The sequence below is a fragment of the Serinus canaria genome, chromosome 1, assembly GCF_022539315.1.
Source record: "Serinus canaria isolate serCan28SL12 chromosome 1, serCan2020, whole genome shotgun sequence".
In the NCBI taxonomy this organism is placed as follows: Eukaryota; Metazoa; Chordata; class Aves; order Passeriformes; family Fringillidae; genus Serinus; species Serinus canaria.
In genome coordinates, this window is record NC_066313.1 from 63,741,094 (window position 1) to 63,753,225 (window position 12,132).

The 12,132-nt window shown below is 35.5% G+C and overlaps 1 protein-coding gene across 6 annotated transcripts in view; it reads right to left on the bottom strand.

Moving 5' to 3' along the window:
* DACH1 (dachshund family transcription factor 1) overlaps window positions 1-12,132 on the bottom strand; it is a 353,381-nt gene that overhangs the window by 39,530 nt on the left and 301,719 nt on the right. For all 6 annotated transcript variants that reach the window (XM_050978249.1, XM_050978250.1, XM_050978246.1 and 3 more), the window contains 2 exons: window positions 10,031-10,182; window positions 1,484-1,631 (listed from right to left, as the gene is read on the bottom strand). In XM_050978249.1, coding sequence (XP_050834206.1) covers window positions 1,484-1,631; window positions 10,031-10,182 — 300 coding nt within the window. The remainder of the gene's footprint in view (window positions 1-1,483; window positions 1,632-10,030; window positions 10,183-12,132) is intronic.

Below are 12,132 nucleotides of genomic sequence, written 5' to 3' on the forward strand. Positions count from 1 at the left end.
GTGAAATTCATTTTGCTTACTTTTATCTTTTCAAAACACATTGTCTAGCACAGCCTTGTCAACCATGTGACCTCCAGAGTTAAAGGGAAGAGAAAGAAGTCTTCACAGTGCAATTGACCCCACCTACCTATCTGAAATCAGGGTATAAAAGTTTCTTTTTATTGTCCAGAAAGAGAATTCCTATTCATTAAAATGAGATGCTTAATTTGTAGATGGCAAAACTAACAATCAGATGGGTTCCACCTCAAACGTTTTCTGTTTTGCATGTGATTGTACAACTGTAAAAAGGAACATATATTTGAGCAGTTGTGAGAAAGTTGTGAAGTAAATTACTTTACTCTTTTACCAAATTAATTTAGAAGTGTAAGTAATATAATTGTATTGAGCAGAACGGACCAGTTGTGGACAAAGGGATGACTCACTGCAGAGGTGTGATAATTGTTAACAGCAATTGTCTTTCAAAATACTTTTTCATAAGTTAAAAATAGGGTAATTAATGATGTGATAGTCCTCTCCTTTAATGGGTCAAGGCATGAAACAGGATTACATTGTGTACTTACTGCCAGCATGTTAGTTTAAGGCACAATGACATTGGCAGTGAATCCAATTGTTCTTGGGATTCTCTGTTTAGGTGGTTACCAGAAAATTAACTGGACAATAAGAGACTTCTAACTCTAGCCCTGCAAAAAGACACATCTGACTTGTCACGGTCTGAGTTAAACAGCAAGGGAGTTCCAGAGGTCTTGCAAAGTAATCAGGCACTATTAAAGGGTGAGGCATACAGAGATAGAGAGACGAATGCATAAAAAAAGATAGAAACATGCTCATAATACAAATAGTTACTGCAAATCACTTCAAACTGCCTCACCTTCACCATCAATGTAATTACTTAAAAACCTCTAACACGTACAGGTTTTACAGTGGGCTGATGTTAATGCTACAAATGCTACAAATGTTACAAATGCTACTAATGCTACTAATGCTTCTGCTTCATCAAGAAAAACCTTCACTGTTACTTCTACAAACATGTATTTTACCTTCTATGCATTATAAAGAGCTCATATATTATCATTATTTTTATTACATACAGTTTGCCTAAATATGCACTATAAGACCCGAAAAGAGTTCCTAAAAACTTGCAGATTCCTAAATTTGAAACAATCTTATTACGTAGCTATCCCTTTTCCTAATGATCACAACCTACAAAGGTCTGTTACAGCTCATAGGGTATTTATAATTGCTTTTGTATTACTGATGTAACAATATTCAAGAAAATTGTTGAGAAAAGGGAGCATCCTTGCTCCAAGTCTCATGAAGACCCTATCCAAAATTAGGCAGGTTATATAACAACCTTCATTGCAGTCAGCTGAGACCTAACATGATTTAAGGGAGGTAAAAAGTTGATAAAACACAGGTGTTTGATAGAAAATTGTTTCCTTAGGAAATAAATAACAAGGTGTTTATGTCTGCTTAATCAAGGTACCTCTGTTCTTTTGCTCCACAGCCAACTGTTTTTCAAGTGTTTCCCTCAGTTCTCGTTCCCTGAAGAGTTCCATCTTCAGCTCTGTCTTCTCCAGTTGGACCTGTTTCTCTTGAGCTCTGGCATTGTCTATAGCAACCTTTAGTAGACCCTGTTCAGAGATAAAGTTGGATATTTGGAGAATGTTAGAACAGCTGACATAATAACTACTGTTATTTTTCCTTGATAGTGATGTGATATTTTAGAAATAAAAAAAAATTTGTCACAGGATCAAAGTTACTTATTATCAACAGCAATTTTTAACTGGAATTAATTTTTAACAAGTGGACAAAAATCTGTAAAAAGATGGGAGTCAGCTTTTCTTAGAAAATGAGAACTCACCTCTGACTGTGCATATAACTCATGTGAAAAACATACAGGAATAGGGTTACTCTTCTTAAGAAAAATTGGCATTCTCACAGTCACATCATACACAGAATTCAATCTCTAGTCCAACTCAAGCCAATGGAAATTAGCTAAAGGAGAAAGGCTCTTTTAAAGTCTTGCCTTTTTGCTCCTCATCCTTGTTAATTACTGTTAATGTCAAATATTTACATATATCATTAAGGTTCCATGGACTATAGGTATATTGTGATAGTAAAGAAAGGACAGTCAAAAGCAGGAAGACATCTCTGTTTTAACAAGTCTTTTCCTTGATTTGTAAGATTATTATCTCACAGCAGAAAAACAAAACACAATCATCTCTTGATTGCTTGACCTGAGATGGTGGATACAAACTCTACCTTTCTTTCTGTTGTTAGTTCATCAGGAAATAAAAATTCACATTATTTTAAGCTTCCTTTGAGAATTCCAACTTCAAAATTCCTTCTTCTTTTGCAAGGAAATTGGATGAGCCTGGCATAGCTAACTGTGTATTATTAATAATATTAACAAGATAGGACACTGAGACAGGGCATCAAAATATAAGGAGATATGGAATTGAAATAAATGAACATGCAAATATCCTTCTCCCTTTCCCAAAAGCCTGGCCATCAGGCTCTTGGGTCTACACCCGACTCTCTCCTACTGAAGCTATCATAATAAAGTAGATAATTAAGTGTGGATATTCATATATGAACCTCCATGGATATGAAATTAACTCTCCTACATCCTAGGCAAGACTCCTGATAACTTAACCCTAGAGATAATTTGACCCAACAGAGATTTAATTACTGATATAAAGCAAAACAATGCCAACTAAAGAGACAGACTACTACTCCCCAATGGTTTTGCTAGGGAAACATTCAGCTAACAGATATAAGCTTCACACTCAAGACTTGGTTTGAGCACTACAGACATAAAACCATGATTTCCCTCTCCCAAACAAGCTTCCTTATCCCTCAGCCACACTTCCTAAATTGGATTCTAGGTTGCATGTTTTTTCACTTTTTTTTTTTAAATATCTCCTAAAGAAGAATGGGGGGGGAAAGCAAGTATAATGATATTTGAGAAATAGAAAAAATATTTTTGTGAGTGCTTGTGAGTCTGTACATTTATCCCACTAGTCTTCCCAGTGTCAATGATTGGTATGAAATTTGTGTCCTTCAAATTCCTCTTTTAGTCCTGTTTTCAGAGCCCATTATGTTCAGTGCTCCTCATCCTTCTTCTTAAACCATTGCCTCAAATCTTGTCATGTTCAGAGCTTAATGCTCTGCAGCTCTGTTACACTTCAATCTACTGAAGTCCACAGAAGCTGGAAGAACTCAACACCTTCTGACTGCAAGGCCCAGATGGTCAGCAAAATGGTATACACTAAACAAGAGCTGAACCATGTTTGGAAATAAGGTAACAATGATAACACAACAAATGTCCTCACAAATATGTTTAAAGTTTTAGCAGCTTTCTTTTCCTGTTGTAAAACAGCTTAATCACAAAGGTCTTTTGGATTGAATGTTAAAGCTGAATGATTATTAGAGAAAACCAAGAAAACTTACCTAAAAAGCTCCAAGTACATATGTAAAGCAAAATACAATTTAAAATATTTGGGAAGTGTTTACAATCTATTTTTTGGAACTTAATATTAATTTGAACTCTGTTCCTTTTCCATGGTCATATTCTCCTATGTTCGGTGCATTTGAAGGAGTAAGAAACTGAAGTAGGACTTGTTCATCATTACCTGTTTCTGGCTTAAGCTTAAACTCTAGAGTGTTTAATCTCCTTCTGTCCCTCACTTACTGGAACACGTGATTCATCCAAATCATAAATTAATCAGATCAAAAGAAATTACATGAAAAGTATTTGTTGATGAAAAGTGTATTGTCTAGGAAGTTTAAAGCTGCAAACACTGTCTTCCCAAATTCTTAAAATCCATCTTGTTTAACAATAAAATCAAGCCACTAAAGCAACTGCCATCTTTACTCAAATCAACTACATTCATGTACATGTTTCTTCTTCATCAGGAACAAACAATTAGTAACAAATGAAAGAGATCATTACATCAAGTGCCCTTTTAGATCACCCCAATTAAAACTTTAGTTTAGCTGTATTTTAATTCTAAGATACCAAATTCTAATTTTCTGCTCTGATTGCTCTTGTTGACTTATCTTTGAAAGATGTACTCTCGGTGCAAAGCCTAGAGATTATTTAGCAAGATGCCAATGTTGGCATCACTTAATGTGTTGATTGGTTGTATTATCAGTAGCGGTTTAAAATAAATTACTATTAAACTATTATTGTCCTTGGCTGAGAAAACACAATATTTTGGTGTTCTTTAAATATGAAACAATCATTATGAATAAACACGGAGAATAACACTAGAGTGTAACACTGATGTGTGTAATTTTATATTAAGAATTGCTGCAAAGTAGGAAGCTGCTAAAAGAATATTACATTTTTCTATTGAGTTTCTGCACCACACTTCCTCCCCCAGCCTTTCCTTTTTTTTATACTTGCTAACATAGCTAATGGTAATACATTACCTATTGCTGCTGATTATGTCTGAAAAATATTGGCTTTTTGGAGCCAAGATTCACTAGGGACTACTTATAAGCTACACAAAATTAAGTTTCATTTTTAGAAGTTAAATCAGTGCACATCAGTAGGCATCCAACGTGAAAAAAATCTGCACTAGAGCCAAACTGATGCATATCAAAAGTGCTGCTGCTGCCAATGACAGCACTAATGCAAAAATACTGAAAACATTAAATATCTCCTTTTATTCAGAGCAGAAGGGGCTGAGAAAAACTAAAAAAGTACTTCTAAAAAATCATCAGTGCCCCCTGGAACAGGAATAGCAATTTCAGAGTTGCATGAAATTCTATTAATTCTCCCAGTGGATCAGCTGTAGAAGATTATACAAAATGCAGTATGTCCAACTTGTATCTGCTATGGCTAATCCTCTACCCTGATATTAAATCAATATGCTGCCAATGACAATGGGAAATGCATTGCAACATGGGACATTAACAAAAAGAAAATATCTCTCTTTAGGGAAGGTCAGATGTTATGGAGGCTGGATAATGATAATTGCAGTGAACATGCTCAGGTTCCAGATTTGTTTTTAAAACAGTATGGCTCTATCTGGAGCCTGACTTTAAGCACAGCAGGCAATTCTTCTCGGTGTCTCTCTTAATTTTTATTTCAATTTAATGTCAAAAATGGATATTTTATTCTCTGGAGATTTACAGATAATTGTGATTTGTTTACTTTACTGGATTTGTTTTAGCATTTTCACTGACAAATCCTTTAGAAGTGTCCCAAACACAATGCTAAGTTGATATATAACTTTCTTCCCATTCTCTGATCAGAGAAGACCATCACATAAAGGCAGCCTCCTGATCCTACAGAAACTAAACATACATCAAACCTCAACTCAGACTTAAAACCAGTAATACTCATCACTATTTTTAAATTATGCAAATAAAGTGTTGCCTACTTTGAAAAGGGTGGAGGGGAAGGTGTAAAGAAGCTCCTTCTCTTTCTAGCTGCATCTGCAAGTGTGTGTTCCACCTAACAGAATTTAGTTGGCTACACGTTTGTATGTGACATTAAAATGACCTTGCTAATTAGTTTAACAGTCTGTCTAGAAGATCATATCCTGTTTCCAACAATTGCCCACACTGAGCAAAAAAGGGAAACTAGAAGATCAGGGCATGCACATTAGGAAGTTTTTCAATTCAAAACTCCTGGCTTCCAGAGGGTTGCAGTTCAGGGCCTTCTTTCTGCAGTATTACCTATTCATGGTGAAAACACTTTCAAATAACAGTGCTTCTCTTTAAGTAAGGAAAATATATATAATTTGTATGCTGCCATTAAAAGCATCTAGTAAAAGGTTCTAGGAAAAAAAACCTATACAATTCTAGTTAACTTCATATGTTAATTTTTGAATATCTGCTATTTATAACTGACTAGTGACTAAGTACTGTGAACAAGACAACACAGTTTAAATATCTCTGGAGATGACTCCTGAACGACAACTTTTTTAATACCTCAGATTGCATACTTTATCACAGATAAAGGCATATTACACAAGTATAAATTATATTTTCCATTAATACATTCTGTGAAAAATAAAATCATTCTCTTGAATTTTAGCAAAGGATAGATAAAATAACATGAAACACACGATTTTTTTACTTTATCCACTGTTTGCAGTGTTTTTCCCTTAGTATTCAGTGATAGACAGTAACAGTGCAGGAGACTCACAGCAATAAAGCTAGTAGTTCTGTTTGTTTTCAGAGGGGAATTTAGTTTGCAGTGCTTTTATATGCTTTTATTAATATCAACGGGAAACTTGTAAATCATTTTAGATATATCTTTAAAAATATTTAACAATAAAAATGTGTCAATACAATACAGTCTTCACAGAAAAATAGCTATCATGGTGCAACTATATAATCCCTTAGATATTAATGGAAATTCAGCTCAGGGACAGCAGAGATTCAGACTCTAAAAGCTTGAAAGAACATTACTATTACCCAAGAACACTGTAGCATCATGAAAAGCCGTGGCTGTAACATACTTTGGCATAATCAGGCCATGACTCAAAAAGGTAAATTTATGTGAGGGGTATGGAGACATCTTTAGCCTTCTCATTAGCACATACACAGCCTTCTGCTGTGACTCACTTTCCCCCACCCTTCATCCTCCCTGAAACTGTGCTTAGACTTCCAGCATTTAATCCAGAAGAAATCTACAAATACCCTTTGTGAAAAAACAGGCATATCACTTATTTGAGTTCTCTGGGGAAATTTATTTTCTTTTCCTTTCAGATGTGCAGCTATAAATCCAAATTAGAAAATATATTCCCAATCTTATTCTGTTTTAAATGTGTCTATTTGCTTAATTATATATTTTTAGAGTTTATTATTTGTATTTCAGCAGTCCCCAGCAAGAAAAACACTGGTTATTTCAGGTATTGTATATTGTCATTCTCTCCTCTGTAAATGTACAAATAATTGAACATTGTACTTTGCTTAAAGAAATATTTATGGAGAAGTAAAAATGACCCCATATATATGGTATACAGAAAGACATACTAGTGACAGCAGAAGCAAATAGTCTAGTTTAATATTTGCCTAAAATTATGAATTTGATCTGAGCTATCCATTTAACTTTAGTATAGATGGAAGAAAGAGACTCACTTTTGCTCAGAGGTCACTTCTAAAAAATTATTCATACTACTAAAAGAGAATTACAGTTGGGCAACAAGTTCAGCTGAGCTCATCAGCATCTTCAGGACTTCAAGCACATTTATTTTCAAATAACAAAATTATTAGAAATTTTTCTCACATACCCAAAAAGCACTGTTCCAATGACAAGACTTAGGATCCTTCTTACCCTGTCAGAAGTCAAAATTAGAGCTCCTAGTGCCCATATGACACCCTAATCCTGTTCTAAGTCTGTATTATTCTGATCCTCCAGATCCTGCACCACAGAAAGGGATCATGGCAGAGACATCCACTGCCAGGTCCATGCACTTTGGTGCAGCCAGAAGCTCCTTGCCTGTATATTCCTGGGATGATCACATCCCGAAAGTGTGGGATACCTCCAGTGCAGTGTGTGGTATGCTGTGGGTGCTCCCCAGAGCCATGACCTAACAGAAAATGCAGACTTGCATTTCACAAGCAGACATATACCCTTTCAGTGAAAGGACACATGCCTATTTTCAGCATGAAAAAGGAGCAGTGTTTACCAAATCCACTCACGAAGCCATTGGCAATCTATTTGAGGAAGTCAGACCTGCTCCACTGCTGCAGCAAGAGAACAGTGAGGGATCACACTACTACACTTCTCCACCTCCCCATGGAAACCACATCTTGACTGGCAGGGATGCAAAACACATCAGGTCCAAAGGGCAGCAAGGAGCCACTGACTCAGTGAAAAGAGTCCTTCTAATTCAGGTAATAAATGCATCATGGGTTTCAGGTATGGTTTATACACTTTCTAGCAAAGTCACAAATTACAGTGCAATCAGGGACCATGGTAAAGAATTGCCTCTTTCCACAGATGCCATCAACAAATTTGAACTTGTAATCAAATACCTAAAACTCTGTTCTGGAAGTGCCAGCATCACAGTATCTAACTCATTTGTGGACATACCCTCTCATTGCAATAGCAATGAAATAGCAATATGGAAACCATTTTAAATGGCATTGATTAACAAAATTGCCACTATTGTCCATGTGACATTGTAAAACACTCTACTGCTGTTAAAGTCAACTTTTCCTACACAGATGGGAAAATCTGTGTAATTTTATTTATTTTTTGATTTTATGAAGCAGATTTCTAATGTTGTCCTTATAAAACACCTGGAGCAAGGGAGAGGGAGGGAAAGGCCTTTCATATACTGTTATGAAAGGATTACTAGAAATCTGTCAAAACTATGTATTGTGATGTGGGGACATACTGAAAAAATCCAGAAGGACTTATGTCCCACCACTTTCCACTAATAGATGATTTGTCATGATATGGAATCTCAAGGTACAGAGCAGAATGTTCAAAAGCACTTTAAGAGAAGGCATAAAAAAGTTTCTGGTTTGTTTATGATTTTGTCTTTTATCTTTTCATTCCAGGTAAGATTAGAATATTAAAAAAAAAAAAAAGTAATGACTGAATTTCACATTCACATTTTCTGTAAAACAAAACTGAATACATTCTTGGCAAATTAATCCTGGTCATTTATCTTGAAGTAGTGCAGCAGCACCCTCACATTCAATCACGAGATTAGCTAACCTGTTGATGCCGAATGCTTTGCTCATTAGGTTGCTGTCTAGAGACATTGAGTGCAAACATTTGTCAAAATAATTACTAAGAACTTTTCTGTACATGTATGCACAGCTAAAAATTTACTAACTGCTTTAAGAAAAAAAAATTACAATCTTCACAGATTGCAGTTGATATGTTACAAGAATGCTGCTATCAAGTTATCTTGGTTCATGGTTTAAATATTTAAAATATTTAATATCTCAGAATTGCAAAAAGTAATTATAAGGATGCTTTTTCAGACCAGGTAGAGATAGTAATATTTACTTCTTAAATAGCAGTATATTTCCATTATTAGACCTCAAAACACAACTAATGAATGGCTCATATACTTTTCATCAAACAATTTTGAAGTGCCATAAATTTTAATGAGATTGCTTCAGACAGTAAAGCGAGCAGGATTTGGCCCTACTCCGTCATATCCTTTGCTGGATAGGATACAATTGATTTTATGTGTTTGCAGGAATGAGTAGAAAATATATGGTGACAAATTGGAAGTTGGTAGCTGCCCAGACAAGGCTTCTCTGGAATATGCAATATGGCTGTATTATTTCTGGCACTATCATCATTTTGCTTCTGCATGCCATATCCAACCATATTGCTGCAAAATTTGCATATGGGGAACACAAGATAACTGAATTCGTCGACAAAAAAATTCCCTAACTTTAATATGAAACACTGACAACTTGGCTTCAAGCTATACATAGTGTATACTATAAATAATATTTGAACACTGCTTTACTGTACACACAACAGACATTGTGACTACCAAATAGGAAATCTGTATAAAATTTGGTAATGCACTTTGAAGCCTATTCTTTGAAGACAGTACTTTAAGTGAAATGAGCTCATTTATAAGTGCTTTTTGTAAATGCTTTTATGGGAGACACATTTCAAATAGCTTTAAATATCATTTCCACCATGCCGCTCTAGCAATTTGAAATAACTATTTATTAAAGAACTCTTTCTCTATTTAGTAAATGAGATAAAGTTAAACAGTGAGATACATTTCATTAGCCTGTAATAAAAAGAGCATTGAAGACAAATGTTGTAAAACACACCAATGTAATTCACATTGAATTTTCTGCTGCGGTTTAATATACAATCTGTATTTTTATGTACTGTATCTGACAGCTTCTAAATTCATTTGTTTGCAGTGGCTCCTTTAAAACCTAAATTACAGGAAAGTTTCAGTAAATTAGTTGATCCAAATAATCTTATGAACTGATTAAGGTAGAATGGTTTTATTAATTTAGACAAAAACTGGCTCTTCTCCATCCCTTTAAGCCGATCTACAAAAAGGCCTACCTGGATGTTAGTCAGAAGGGTCTCTATGGAGGACAATCCATCAGGGAATAGAAAAGGAGATGGAAAACCCGGAGGTAGCGGTTGCCCATGCCCAGCTAGAGAAAGTTTGTCAAGGCTGTCTCTTGCGGTTGGTGTGGAGAGCGGGGTCTCATCTGTATGTGATTGAAACAAAAATATAGAACAAGTTACGCTTGTCTGTTTTTATTAGACCTCAGTAATGGCTTCCCTAGTGGTTTCCAGAACATTTATTGCAAATTGGTTCCTGCTATCAGGAGAAAATGCTTTCTGCTGAATTTTCTTTAATGAAAAAGCTGTGGAGATACAACAAGATAACATTAATGAGTAACTTTATAAGCCTTTTAAATGCAGTCTCTAATGAGACTGAGTTTACAGTGCCATAGAATCTTTTTAAAACAAATATTATCTCACATATACTTGTGATAATATATTCAGGCTGACTTTATGGGCACCTTCCCAATTATCTCATTTTAGTTTGTGTTCTATTTGGATTGACAATAGAATATTTTCTAGCATGACATATATTTTGTATATGAGAAGTATTTGAATACGAGGCTTCCCATACAATTAACCCTTCCCACTCTTAATGGTTTCACTTACAGCTCAGAAGATTTTGCTACACCAAGAAAAGCTCCTCAATACATTTTTCATCAAGAAAATACACCTGATTGCCACAATTAAAACATGCTCTAAACAGCACATAAAATTAACAGCACAGTAACAATCACTGGCCTAATTTTTTTTTAAGCGTGGACATCTTCTAACAATTAGTGCTGAGCTCTTTAGTGGGGGATCTTTGTAAAAATCAGATCTGATCACTTGTGACCCCACAATGGGAAAAAACTTGCACAGCTTGAAAGCTTGAAGACTTCTAAGATTAAAGTTTCACAGATAATTTGTGAACAGATTAAGAAGCATGAAAAAAAAAACCCCCGAAAATTAATAGAAACTTCAATAACCTCATTTGTGGTTTTTTTTCAATTTTTTTTTTTTTTTTTTACTTTCTGGAATATTTTTAGGCTACTGTTGATATGATATAGAAATTTAGGTCAATTTCTTTGCACCAGATGTTAATCTGAACTCTTCAAAAGGAAAACTATCTACACACACACACATATATATATAGATACACGTATCTATACATACTCTTCTTACCAAGGGCTCATTCATTAACTGACACATATTGATGTATCTCAGTACAATGCAAGGACATCAGAATGTACCCCAGGTTTCATGCAGATTCTGCACAGCTGTATGACTACAAAGGAGTTTGTCAGACTCACTTTCTTCCATTTTGGCTTTGACCATTGTAAGTTATATACCTTTTGGGGCAGTCAAATTTCTCTTTAGTTATTTATTTAATTATAGTTTCAATAATGGATGTACTTCTCTATTTACTTTATCAGGTACATTACAATTGTACCTGAAAGTTGATCCTAGATGCCTAAAAAGAGCTCTCTCTTGGACTGAATGCAGTATTTTCTTAAATGGACATAGTCTAGGACCATGAAAATTGAAATCTGCAGTAACAAAAGGTTAGAGGGTTGATGACCGCAGGATGAGCCATTCATAACTCAGAGTCCCAGTGCATTCCAACAGTCCCCATCACCATTCCTAGAGATGGAAGCTTCCTCTATTAACCACACTCAGGTGCAGATTTCTTGTCCCATCTCCTCACCAGCTCTGTCATGCTGGCCAGCATTTACAGGGCTAAAGTAATAGCTTTTCCTACCATGTCCTTCCACAGAACTATCCAAACAGGCATTTGGACACCTGCTGCTGGGCTGGTACCACTCAGATCTTTTACAGGTAGTGCAAAGAAGCAGATGCCACTTCAAGGTCCATCTGAACTCCCACAGGCATCTACTGCAGGAAAAAGCAAATCTTTCTCTAGAAGATTTCTGCCTGTTGACTGTAAGAGTAACCTAAGATGACCACCTCAGATGGAAAGATCTGCTCTTGGGGAGATCCTATACTGGGTGCTGCTCTTCCTTCTTCCCTGTGGCTCAGGCTGAGGACAGAGTACACAAGGACTAAGATTGTTCCTTATGACCTGTTTATCACAATTCAGGCCACAATTACTG